Source organism: Pollicipes pollicipes, unplaced genomic scaffold (assembly GCF_011947565.3).
Source record: "Pollicipes pollicipes isolate AB1234 unplaced genomic scaffold, Ppol_2.1 Scaffold_2555;HRSCAF=2994_pilon_pilon_pilon, whole genome shotgun sequence".
Classification (NCBI taxonomy): Eukaryota; Metazoa; Arthropoda; class Thecostraca; order Pollicipedomorpha; family Pollicipedidae; genus Pollicipes; species Pollicipes pollicipes.
This window is the reverse complement of record NW_023596136.1, coordinates 24,145,396-24,159,012: the sequence shown is the minus strand read 5'-3', so window position 1 is coordinate 24,159,012 and position 13,617 is coordinate 24,145,396. Positions and strand designations below refer to the sequence as shown.

The 13,617-nt window shown below is 49.1% G+C and overlaps 1 protein-coding gene across 1 annotated transcript; it reads right to left on the bottom strand.

Annotated features, from left to right (window-relative positions):
- Window positions 1-530: 530 nt before the first annotated feature.
- cnir (cornichon-like protein) lies at window positions 531-7,517 on the bottom strand. Its single transcript, XM_037232018.1, has 5 exons — window positions 7,226-7,517; window positions 5,747-5,815; window positions 4,331-4,443; window positions 1,423-1,563; window positions 531-1,100 (listed from the first exon to the last, which is right to left on the bottom strand). Exons 1-5 carry the CDS (start codon window positions 7,301-7,303, stop codon window positions 1,031-1,033), a joined length of 471 nt encoding a protein of 156 aa, XP_037087913.1. The 5' UTR covers window positions 7,304-7,517; the 3' UTR covers window positions 531-1,030.
- Between the last annotated feature and the right edge of the window lie 6,100 nt (window positions 7,518-13,617).

Below are 13,617 nucleotides of genomic sequence, written 5' to 3'. Positions count from 1 at the left end.
CTTAAGTCGGAGTTCATTGCTGTTGCCTACGTGGTAAGGAAGAATACCAACAATGGTCTGAAAAAGATCTAACGGTAGAAAAACGGTTCCATCCTGCTCAGAGTCCCAAATTATGTTGTTTTACCGCTCCATTCTAGTTCCTCTACTAGAATTGAATTCCAACTGCGGGTGGACTCAAGCCCACGCCCGGTCCAACGTTCACACGTTTCCTTGAGTGGCATAGAACTACACGACTAGTGACACGAAGCTCACTCTTGAGCACACTGCGGCACATGAGGCGGCGGGGCAGTCGGCGCCACCTTAGTGACCACGAGCGGCGGGGCGTCGGGCGCCGCCCTGGTGACCACGAGCGGCGGGGCGTCCGGCGCCGCCCTAGTGACCACGAGCGGCGGGGCGGCCGGGCGCCGCCCTGGTGGCCACGAGCGCGGGGCGTCCGGCGTCCGCCCAGTGTGACCACGAGCGGTCGGGGCTCTCGGGCGCCGCCCTAGTTGACCACGAGCGGCAGGGCGTTTGGGCGCCCACGGCGGGGCGTCAGGTGCCGCCCTGGTGACCACGAGCGGCGGGGCGTCGGGCGCCACCCTAGTGACCACGAACGGCGGGGCGTCGGGCGCCGCCCTGGTGACAACGAGCGGCGGGGCGTCGGGCGCCGCCCTGGTGACCGTCTGCAAACAGCAGCCGGTGCGCCTCCGTCTCTTCTGAGCAGTGGACCCGCTCGCTGAGCGCCGCGCTCCGACAGAGCCCAGCCCCGAAGATCGCTCCTCGCCACTCAGACAGAGCCCAGCCCCGAAGATCGCTCCTCGCCACTCCGACCGAGCCCAGCCCCGAAGATCGCTCCTCGCCACTCCGACCGCTGGTCGCGGCGCCGGCCCAACACACCCCAGCGCGCTCAGGCCACGGCGGGCGCCTCCAGTCTGCCGCAGCGCCACCGCCGGCCAGCCAGCACGGCCTATCCGCTGCCGTCGTCTGCCCGGGCGGCCGGACTGGCGGCTGAGACTAGGCCCGGCAGGGGCGCCGCTGCCCGCCTCGAACGCTACAGGTGGCGCGGCTCGTACACAGGCGCGGGCGGCTTGTCGTCGCTCTGCAGCAGCGTCAGGATAAACCTGCCGAAAAGCGCCGGCGTTAGCCAGCGCGGGCCAAACAAAAATGAGTGGTTCCAGCGGACAGCTGAGTGATGACACGAAGCAAGATTTTAGACCGATTGTGAGACGCAATTCGAATTATGGGACTGTGAAACGATCAAGCAAATACAGGCAAAATTATTCAACAATTTTTAAACAGGAAGCTTATCGTATTATAAACGTCTTCTGTAACCAAGCGTTCTTGCATTATAATTGCAACACGCCGTACCAATACCTCGAATAAATAGGGAAGGTCTGACTTCGTACAACTATGAACTTGCAAATGGAAAGCTGATTCACTTACAGGTACAAATAAATGAAGAAAAATATGAGATAAAAGGTGATGAATATCATGGTGTTCCTGGTATGCACGTGCAGTTGTCCTCCATTGAGGATCTCGGCAGGGTCGTATATGCCAATGTTCCCAGGTCGCACCTTCCATTGTCTGAAAAAATAGGGGATACAACTGGACACGATCCGACGACAAAAGCGCTACCCAGATACAAGAAGGCTTTGCAGAGGGAATAAATTACACCATGAATTACAATAACCAATGCGATACATATGACACAATTTGCGCTCTAGTAAGTCCCCTCATTTCACGCGTAAATGCTTAACTCAGCGTAGCATATGTTGCATGCGTGCTGAAGGTCACATGCGGAGATGGCATCACAATCACAAGTGATACCAGTTTGGCATCTAACTGGAACTATGAATGATCCCAGCTACATCACAAATCGTTGTGCAGAGAGCAAAACGAAAGGGAAGAGATAGAACGAACACGGAGACCTAGAGAGACCCCGAGACCGAGAGCGAGCCGCCGAGCGCTGAGCGGGAGCGGTCGCGGGGCGGGCGCGGGCGCGGAGAGGCGCGGGCGCGGCGCGGCGAGGCGCGGGCGGCGGGCGCGAGAGCGCGGGAGCGCTGAGCGAGAGCGAGAGCGAGAGGCGAGAGAGAGAGAGAGAGAGAGAGAGAGGAGAGAGAGAGAGAGAAGAAGAGAGAGAGAGAGAGAGAGAGGAGAGAGGAGAGAGGAGAGAAGAGAGAGAGAGAGAGAGAGAGAGAGAGAGAGAGAGAGAGAGAGAGAGAGAGAGAGAGAGAGAGAGAGAGAAGAAGGAGAGAAGAGAGAGAAGAGAGGAGAGAGAGAGAGAGAGAGAGAGAGAGAGAGAGAAAGAGAGAGAGAGGAGAGAGAGAGAGAGAGAGAGATCGTCACAAAAATCCGCATGTAACGGAGTGCAAAACTTTTGGAGAATTGTGGCCTTTTGGGTTTTTGACAGGTCGACGACCTTGTGCGTATGGTGGTGGAATGCCTCATAGACACTGCTCACCGTCACGTGTCGGGCGTGGCGTGTGCAAACGTGTCATATTGGTACAATGTGACAAATTTTCTGACGCATAAGGTTGGAACAGTAACCAAGCTCCTATTTTGGCAGCGAGGGACCACAACGGACCGAAATGAGTACACGTCGACTCCGCAAGGAGCCGCCAATCGCGCTGGCGACCGCGCGGGTCAATGCGGGCCGTGGCGCACGCGCTGCAAAAACCGCGGATCCAGCAGCTTTTGGGCGCTTTCACGACTAATGTCAGGCGTCGGCACTCCCGGACGACAACACCATAAAACCAACTGTATGAAGTACACATGTACCGTCTACAGAACAACTTCTCAGACCAATTTTCTCCGACACTAGCGAACAAGAGGTGACCTACGGGAGGTAACTAGCGTCCCATTTTTTTCAAGCAGGTCCAAACCATACATGCTGGTGCCCAAAGTGAGAAAGAACTGCAAAACAACACGGGCGAAGGCTCAATTCACGACAGCCTATGGAAGGAGCCCATATCCATCCAGACTATTTGCTACAAACTTGCTTGCGTGTTTCGGAACGCTTTGGTCACAACAGCCTATAACGCGAGCCACTGCAAAATGAGCCACTGCTGATCTGATCGAGACAAAAAAGTTCTTCATCTCAACTTAGCGGAAGACAGTGCGCCACACATCCCGCTCCCAAAGTTCCATGGTCTTGAAAGCAATAGATCTGTGAGATTCGCAAAACACATAGGCATACACTTCAGCGATTATTATAGTCTTACTGTTCAAATCAATGTTCTTTCCCCAAAGTTCACACAAATAAAGCCACGTAATTCAACAATTCACTTATTTTACAACACTTCTGTGCGCGCAATTCCCGACGAACCGCCACCTATTGAGGAAAACGCCAACTATCATTCTGATATCACGCCAATAGCGGATGTCAAGGCCACAGCTGACGCGAGCTGCTGCGAACTGTGATGATTGAGAATTTAGAGCACGCCGACTTTCTAAGGCCATTTTGAGCCCAAAACAGTTACTAACGACCAAGGTGTGCAAATAACTAAAAACCCTATATTAGTCAAAAATTAGAACAGCGTAGTCGTGGCAAGAACCCAAGTCGTCAGCCGTCTGAATAGGTAATGCCTGCAGCAGCTAGGAGTTAACAATTACCCAGTTCAGAAAAGGATGCAGTGCCATGAGCTAACATCTGCTATGTGTTATGAGGTACCGTTCACTTCGAACAAGTCAACATCAGGATGTCCAAGGGTATACACGCCGTGTCAGATAGCGGGTGCAAAGTCAAGATTCTTCGGCCCACGCGGACTACATTATGACCTATCTGCGCTGCCTAAACTCAACGGGGAGCAATCGGCAGGCACAAGCTTGAAAGCTAGAACTGAAATAAACCGAAACAATTGTTTCTGAAAATGCCTACGCGCCATTCTAACTAATGCTGATGCATGGCTCATATTGCATATTTGAACAAACTAGCATTAGAACTGTCCTCTTTATGCTTCGACAAAACTGCACCACATGCAGGTTTCGGATTTAGCCATTTTGAATACGCAGCAGCTGACAAACCATGCACCGCACGTAGTCACGGTCGGTGTTAAGGTGAGACGCAGTTGCATTGCAATGTCTGATTTTTTTTCAAAATCGTAGCACAGTTGATATTATTGACGAATAAAAAGGAACGTAAATCATCTACGTCATGGGCAAGGTGAAATGCGTTTAACAGCAAACCACTTGCACCACGATTTGACATGCGCCTGGGGTGCGTATGCATCCCTGCAATCACCCCCGCTACGCCAATGAGACGCATGGCACAGCTGGCGAACACTCTTAAGCACCGCTCATCCACACATCTAACGGCGCATAAACGGCCCGATGGCTGGGCAGTGCGACTGACCTGTACACCATCCAGACGAGCACGGGCACGTTACAGAGACAGAGCAGCCAGTGGCCGGTGAGCAGCAGGACGACGGAGAGCGCCACCTGGCCGCCGATCAGCCACGGCGACCACTGCAGCGACAGGTTCAGGCGGTCAGGCAGCGGCTGTACAGCCATCCACCACACCAAATAGACGAGGCGCTTCCGAAGTAGCCAGACTGTTATCGATGCAACGCGGCACAAAACAGCATTTATACCAAAAGAAACCCACGGTACCTCTTAGAGCTTCTATCCAGACAGCTTCAGGGCAAGAGCTGCGATGAAAAGGTTCCAACACTATGCCTTTAAAAAGGAAGACATTGAAATTTAGTCGGACTTCCCTTCGAAGTAGTTACTTTGTGCCGAGAGGTCCAAAACGCATGCGCTTCTGCCACGCTTGCAACGCTCCCTAGAAGTTCCGTATTTTTTTCAGCGTACTAAGCAATGCCTGATATTCGCGCTGGATCTCCTCCTCGCCGAAACAGCGGCGATCTTGCAGAGGAGCCGAAGGGAGTCAGACCCGGCGAGTAAGACACCCGGGTGACGTCGGCGCGACCCGAGACCTCACGCGTTCCAATGCACTGTCCCCCCGCGCCGCTGTCATGTTAGGGTATCTAACTGCCATCGCGCCACAGTTGAGGTCGCTTCGCAGAACGTTCACCCTCAGACGTCCCAGAACAGCATGGGAAATTTCAGCACTGACGTGGTCCTGAGACTGGATCCATCGGTCTCATGGGCCCGTAGTGCAGGACTATACATATTATTCCCATCGTTCCTTCAAATCCTACGAATGCATTGCCTTTCGGTTCACAACCACAATGTTCACAACCTTGCCCTTCTTAAGACCTAAGCCCCTCTACTTTCTGAGCTACACATTGTGAAAATAGAGAAAGGTTTATTGGGAAGAGTATTTCAAAGTCCGACCAACGCCAAGAAAAATATATTTGGCGAGGCATTCATATCTGGCATTTGTGAGCAGGGTTTTCTGATATCACAGCCATTAATAGCTCTCGATCAATGCTGTGCAAGGCACGATGACATAAGCAAACTATGACACATTCAGTAGCACATTTACCAAACAGGGATTTGTGCAGTCTAGAGCATTATGTTTCACTTAAAAAGCATACCAATAATATGTGAGGTTGTTTCATCATATCTGATGTTTTCTTCAGTATATCTGAATCAGAAACAGCCCACTTTAAAATACAGGACTTGCATGGAATGTTCGAAGCATGGCAGAATCATGGGCAGCAATGCATTGTTCCGCAGGGTGAAAAGACTCACGGGAGCAAATAACACACCTGCTCTATTATAGGTGAAGTCTTTATATTGCACCTCCTTTAATAGACCTGTAAGGAATCATAACCCTAGGCTACTGCAGGCCTTACATACTCACCCAGTTTAGTTTGCTGCAGCATTCTCTGGCATTCAGGTAATCACATTCTAGGTCAGAAAGTGTTATCACCTGAAATCTAGTTAAGGAATAAACATTCATAAGACACAGAGACAGCATTCCAAAATCCTTCAGCCAAATATGCTGCAAACAATTACAAATAAGACTTCCATGACTTGGGTTAGGAAAACACCTTGAAATATAAATAGTAGCAGGGTATTAGCTCATTTTCAAAGCATAAGCTGAATTGTTACAACAGTAAATATCAATACTAATACACTGACCACAATTGTCAATATAGTCAATCTCAACTCTTGTTGTGCATAATGTTCCTTCAATATTAAGTAAAGTCTTCATGACATGAGAAATTTCAGGGTTTGAGCCTAGGACACAGTTGTCATTGCATTAAAGGTTGATGGAGATGATGCAAACCTCCTAATTCATTTCACATCCTGTTTCCTACTGTACCCTGATTATGTTATAATTATGTGATCACTGACCTCAGCATGTACATAGTCTGGTTTTAATCTCAGCATGAATAAAAGCTGTGCTACTTTTTCAAGGTATGATAACATTGCCTATACCTGCAGCATGGCAAATCATCTGCTGTCACATGGCTTGTGGCATAGGTTATGGAAAACAAGACACAGGATCTAAAATAGTTTGTGTGCTGTTCTCTTACCATTGTGTAGTATGTAGAAAATGGTACCTAGACCTACCACATGGCAAGTGGTGCAAGGTGTTGGGTCTGTTGAAGAAAGAGTGGTGTATCACTTATTTTTATAGCATTCCAAGCATAATGCATGTCTTATTTGATGCCTGACCATACAGGTGTGTAACCAGGATTAACTATTGAGGGTACCAGTACTCTTAAAATACTTGTATCCTGGTTTAGGGTTAAAAAACCTTTGTAAGAATAAGAAGTAGGTGTCCCAGCCACCCCACAAGTAGTGTAAAAATGCAAAAAACAATATGAAGTGTGTCCAGCATAGCAACATTATATCAAGCATACCCAGAGAAGCAGCACAGTGAAGTGATACCCATCATCCATCATCCTGACTACCATTTCAATGCATACACACCATAACTCTGAGCACTCAGGAGTTTGCCACACAATTGTTTCTCATCTATGCATGGAGCCAATGATTCAAGGCATTGTGATTCTAAAGCAGCCAATTCAGGTGAACATTTTCCCAAAATGTCTCAAAATAAAAAAAAGCTTAAGTTAAGCCTATTATGACATTAATTAAGCTTGACATACATGTACTTCCAGTTTGGCACACCAATGGCATATGAATATCTGGTGTGGTGGAAGGTATTTCTTGTAGAGGGGAATTCCAAGACCCTGGGACCCCACCACCTTGCCTCCTTGCAAAATGGTGCGACCTTGCATTTGCACACTTATCAGACAAAACATGATAAAATACAGAACCAACAAGCAAAACAAAAATCAAATATACAAGATCAGTATGAAAAGGATACAAAGTATACCAGCAGAAGCAAAATGGTGCCATTATCCATCATGGCAAATGAATATGTGAAAGTATCCACCACTTTCATTCCGACTTCCTTACGAATGACCGGCACGAAAACAAGGGCACTCGAAGTCCAGCTCCAAATCAGATCGTTAGGTTCTCCGAGTGCGAGCTTCACTGAGCCACAGAATGAGCCATGCAAGACTGGGCTCTCAATAAGTTACCCACGCAACCGCCACCGACTTTCCGGGTCACGGGTTAGAACCTTCGGAGAACGCGCGCATCCGCACGTCAAGCACTCGATCGCAACCCGTACGTTCCAACACGCTGTGGTCGGCGCGTTCAATCGGACACGTCGCAAAGGTATTCCACCATTCGGAAACGTCTAATTTGGTAGCAATGAGAAAAGAGATATGGAGTTTTTTGCTTAATGCATAGCGAACGCGTACCGAATATGAACCTGAATGCAATCTGAGCCTGTTGCTTAGTTGAGTGTAAGATAAGTCGCTTCCGGTGTACAGGTCTCTTTCAATAGTAATGGTAGGCTGGTATCTATCGCAATAGTTTCAATGAGTCCTATGTTCTCTGGCTAACGCATTGAAACTCCGTATGCTATCCTGCGTGCTGCACGTGATATGCATACATTGATGTGGAGTAACCCACTGTTGCAGCGTCTTTAATCCCCGAGTCACATATGAGACAATAAAACATGCAGTCATCATGCGGTGTATGCAGTCGTTCCGTCATGCAGTACAGCTACATCTAAATGTCATGCTTGTGCGGACGAGAGAAGACTTCCACATATTTCCGGCAGCGACCTTTTCCGGTTGCCAATCTGGTACATGGCGCCTGACGGCGCACGCGATTCCCCTCCCCATGTCTGCACCCTGAGTTCGAGCTCGAGCTCGGTATTTAAGTGCGGCGCTCTGGCGGACAAGCGCCGTTTTCCAGCCATGGTTTCGAGTCGGGCACGTAAAACAGATGACCCTGCCTTCTGCTCCTGCTTCGCGCTCAAACAGAAGCATTTGCTTCGGAAGATCAGCGAGCGGTCAGCTAACCATGCTTCCCTCGCAGGTCAGACGCACGGCCGAACTAACGACGCCCGAAGATAGCCCGAGCGTTGAAGCTCAGTACTTCTTGCATCGCGTCCATGCTCTTTTTGGCGCTATTACCATAAACCGGAAAGCGCTACTTGACGTGTGAGAGGGTGAGAGCCGTGGTGGTGGCCAACGCGATGATGATGTTATCTGGTACGAGGTGGCGGGCATGAGAGAGGCCGGCCAACGGGCCTGTGCAGCAGCAGCAGCAGCTTGTGTCACATGACCGTCACACAACCTGTCTGATCAAAAGCGATACCCACATTCTTACCTCACTGTAATGTGCAAGGGGTATACCGCTGAAGGCGACTTGAAAATGTGAGAGTTTGCACGGATTTTGGTGGTTTCCGAAAATGATAATATATATGTTTGACGCGTTGATTTTGACAGCGTTCGAGCAGAACCATACACATCTAGAAAGAAGTGAGAATTGTCGATACGGGGCTATGGGAATCAGCGCTAGGTGATCCCTATTTCTTCCAGTGATGAGCACCTAAGTGTCATAGTGTAGCTTTTCTCCGGAAGGCGGCGCGCTGCTTGATGCCGTTTTCCGGAAAAGGCTTCACTTTGCAGTTCGCGACAACGCTTAATAACAAGGGACCCAAGACTGACTTCTGTAACATGCTCAGTGGTTGTATGGTACCTGTGCGCAAACTGGCCCTCGGCAAGTGGATGTAGTTGTCAATTTTTTTCGCGTGCCACCGTGCTGCGCATGCTAGGGCTGGTGTGTCGTAATGTGGTGAGGTCAGCAGGCAACAGCACAGACGCACAGGCGCCGACACGCGATTAGCGGCAGCTGAGAGCGCGATCCGCACCCTGAGAGGCGGCCTGACGGCCCGACGGATAAGAGGTAAGTGCTCAGGTCATCAGGTCATGAGATCATCAGGTCCAGGTCTCAGGTCATCGCAAGATATGTGCGGCCATGATCCGACTGGCCACCTCTTGGGCGGTCCATCGCCGATCTCAGATAACGGCAGACCTCAGAAAACCCGGTGACCACAGAATGAGATAGATGTCATTGACCAATGGCCATGCTACGGTACCAGTTAATAGCCCATCTACAGCGCTATCGAATGCATCGAATCTGCGCATGTGTGCACAGTAAAGACATTGCTAATAGTCTGCCGTATTCGACCTGAGCCCCGCTCGACTGGCCACCCGATTCGGTAATTATTGTAAGGGATCATACCAATAAAGCAGGGGCCTCCGGCAGAGCATCGTGTTACCGTGCCAGCTGGCAGTGCTTGCCAGGTGAAATGAAATGTGTATGGCTGCACTCTGCTCACGATTATGACTATTATCAATGGCTGCCGTGTGTCACCACCAGGCTTCCTCCCACCGCTTGGGTTCAGTAATGCGCTGTCGATGGGTCATTCCAGCAGAATATTCCCGTCGGCCGAAGATCACGTTACATCGTCATATCATAGCCATCCATGATGTCTTCCAAATGCATGCGTCCATGCATTCTGCGTGCAGTTAATAATAATGTTTCGGAAGGGCTTCCGTACATTAGGAAATCCACGTCACGTCCAGCCGCCTGCATTCCCTGGTACGCTGGCATGGCGTCACATCAACAAAATAGGTGCCTTCCACCAAGCAAGATGTTACCGAGCTAGATGGCAGGTCTCTTATAGCGCTACCAACTGCACATGGTTGCACCCTTCGTGCACGATTATCACTATGTTGAAATGGCTACCGCATTTTGGCCACCGCGATCGACCCGCACTCCGTAATCCACTTTCAAGGAGTTGCGCCGATAAAAAGAGATGTGAAGATATTGAAGCAAGCATCAGATGTGACGAAATATAATCACTTATAACTTTTGGTATGATGTTAAGCGGAAAAGACCGCTCTAGAGAACACAATGTGTGTTTATCAAATCTGCTCCTCAGTAAGCAATTGTTTGATTAGGTAATCGTACCTTGCACAACATTGCATTCATTTCACGGCCGTTATATCTGGAAACCGTCCTGACGAACGCCAGATGTGAACGACTTCACATATGACAAACGCCATATGTGAACGACTTCACAGTTACATTTTCTTGGCCTTAATCGCCGTATGGCTCATGGAATCGCTAAATTTTGGTGATGTTATGATAGCGTCATGAATGCTTCGTTCACTTTGAAATAGTCTCCCCGAAATAGTCTGCACATTTTTGAGGACGTATAGTTCAGAAACTAGAGGGGTTTAGGTTTTAAGAAGGACGGGACTGTGTACTGCATCCAGTGATTTCCTAGATTGTGATTTCAGTTTTGAAAACCCACACAGGTGTGGAGCGATCCCTATAAGAAGACACCAAAAACCTAGTATATGAATGCAAGAAAAAATGTAAAACCATGCACAGTAATCCAAGAACACTACAGGACAAAGGACAAAAATACGCGCCAATAACGACATTTTCGGGTTTCGCCAGCATTCACCTGTTAACTAGTCACCTTTCGGCAGGTCGATGTACTACAAGCGAGTCAGCCCGTTCACTGCAGTTGAAGTTCTGACACGGGACACTAGCATAGGCTTTCACTGTCTAGAACAGTCCTTTCCACTTAAATGCATACCAATGGGTTTTCCACTTAAATGCTTACCAATGGGTACAAGTGAACTTGTTTCATCATGTTTAACGCTTGCCTCAACATTTTCAAAGGTGAAACATTCCCCTTAACCATCGGTCTTCGCTAAGTATTTTGGAGTCCTGGGTAGGACTGGATGACACTTGGGCTATCAGGCATGTATGCGTCACATGCCGAATTCTCCCCTTGGAAATACTAGATTCGAACCAGGGCTTTCTTGAATGGAGCCGTAGCAATGACCCCATCTGTCATGCTAACGTCCCATTTTATTTCCTCGGTAAAATGCATAAATGGATGTTGAATTTTCGCCATCATTTTACCCCCGGCCCAAACGAATGACATAAGGGCCGTTGGCTGATAAGCAGTCACAGGCCAGTTTATTGGCTAACCACAGTGCTCAGAAATGCGTTTGGTAGCACTGTTGTTGCACGATTATATATATAGATATACATAATATTTAAATATATACCTATATAATTGGGAGACTATATACATATGTATATATATATATATATATATATATATAAGGCCTCCAAATTCTAGCAACTCCACGCTCCGCCCGGCCGACTGCATTCGGTAACTGACTGTAAGGCTGCCATGCCACCTAAAAAGATGTCTTCGACACCGCCATCAAATCATAACTGATGCACCCGGCGGACACGTCTGCGATTTTTTTTAATGGCTGCCGCAGTTTCGCCACGATGTCCCGCTTGGTCGCCGGCCATCAATAATGTGCTGTAAAGGATTATACCAGTAAAATAGGCGCCGTTGGCCGATGATCAGGTTATCGTGTCAATTGATAGTCTCCACCACCCACGCATAATGCTATCGAGTACAGACGCTTGTGCCAGTTGGACAAATTACAAATATGTTTGGAAGGTTGCTGTGATTTAATAAATGCACGCTGCGGCGGCCGCCCGCATTATGTAAAGCGTTGTGATGGGGTCAAAGCAATAAAAAACATGCCTTCGGCCCAGCACTAGCTGCAGTGTCAGTCTGTAACCCTCAAAATCCATCGAAATCGCACAGACGCACCCTCCCCGCACGATCGCAAATGGTTCTTCACGACTGCTGTATTTTCGCCTCCACATCCGGGCCGAACGCCAGCATTCAGTAATGTGCTGTTAAGGCTGCGCACCAATACAATAAGCATCTTCGACCGAACACGATATTACGGTGACCGACTGCATCCTTCCCATAGTACAGGAAATGCACCTGGACGCAGCCTACACGCACGATTATAAATATGCTCTAAATTTGGCTGGCTGGCTATGGCTGGCTTCGACTGACTTCCACGGCACGGTCTGCTCCTCTTATGCAGTACACACTGTAAGGTAGCCATGCCAGTGAAATAGATGCACTTGACCGATGGCCAAGATACGGTGCCAGATGACAACCCTTCCACTGTGCAATCGAATGTACACGGTTGCAACCTTCGTGCACCCTTTCGGGACGTTTTGAAGGGTTTTCGTATTTCAATTTTAAAAAAAACGCGGCCGATCACCCATCACTGATCCACCTAAAAAGTTTATTGACATTCACTGGCGTTTCATGCCAGTGAAAGATATTTTTCAAGTGCCACCGTAACATCGTGCCCACTCAAACACAGACACACAAATATTCAGTAATGTGCTGCAAGAGGTCATACTAGCATAATATATGCCTTTGGCTGTGCACGATATCAACTCAATATTTGTGTATCTGTGTTTGAGTGGGCACGATGTTACGGTGGCACTTGAAAAATATCTTTCACTGGCATGAAACGCACACGTTCACAGCCTCCACGCACGAGCACGCATGCTTCAAAATGACCTCCGTGGATTCCTCACCACGGTCCGGTCGGCTGTGTTGTCAGAAGCTCATATCGACAAGATCCGTGCCGACGGCTAATGACCATGTTACGACGTCAGGTGATATCCCTCGCAAAGCTGTGAAATACACATTGCACATAGTTACACCCCCTGCGCACGATAATAATTTTTTTAATGCACAAAATTGACGCGCTCTGCTGGCCCCCGCATTTGGTATGGGCTGTCAGGCGGACATACCGAAACAATAGCTGTCTGCCCGGGCACGTTTATACGGTGCCCGTTGGTAGCGCTTCCTCTGTGCTATTAAATGCATACGGTCGCACTCTAGGCAACGATTGCAAATGCTCTTAAATGGCTGTCGTACTTTCGCCACCATGCCCTTGCCGACCGCCCGCATTCAGTGACACGCTGTCGGAGGGTCATGCCATTTAGATAGGTGTCAACGACCGACAACTATGTTAAGGTGCAATCACCGATTCGACAAGGTCGCAGTGGGTGACGTTTTTTGGTGATTCTGAGCCAAGCATTGCGAGGGCCCGCAATACTTTGGTTTGATATAGGTTTCAGTGACTGGGCAGAACGCATGGGTAAAATACAGCCAAGGCGTACACGATACCTTGCTAATGTCAAGGTTAAGATGTCAAGGTGCGTGTGACCTTGCCGATGTCAAGGTTACATGCACTTCCTAACCCCTCAGGGGTGAAGAAGACCGCCCAAACGTGGGATCAGAAGAGAGAAGTGGAGGAGGCGGCCGTCTTGCCGTATTCTGAACGGCAGAATGAAGAATGTGTTGTCGGTCTGTGTAACGTGGCGAATAGCCACTCCTGTTGTGGGTGACGCCACCTATTGCCAAAATTATCATTGGTTACTGCGCTATAGGTGGCCTACAGCTGCACCGCCTGGCGCTACCAAAGCGACCCT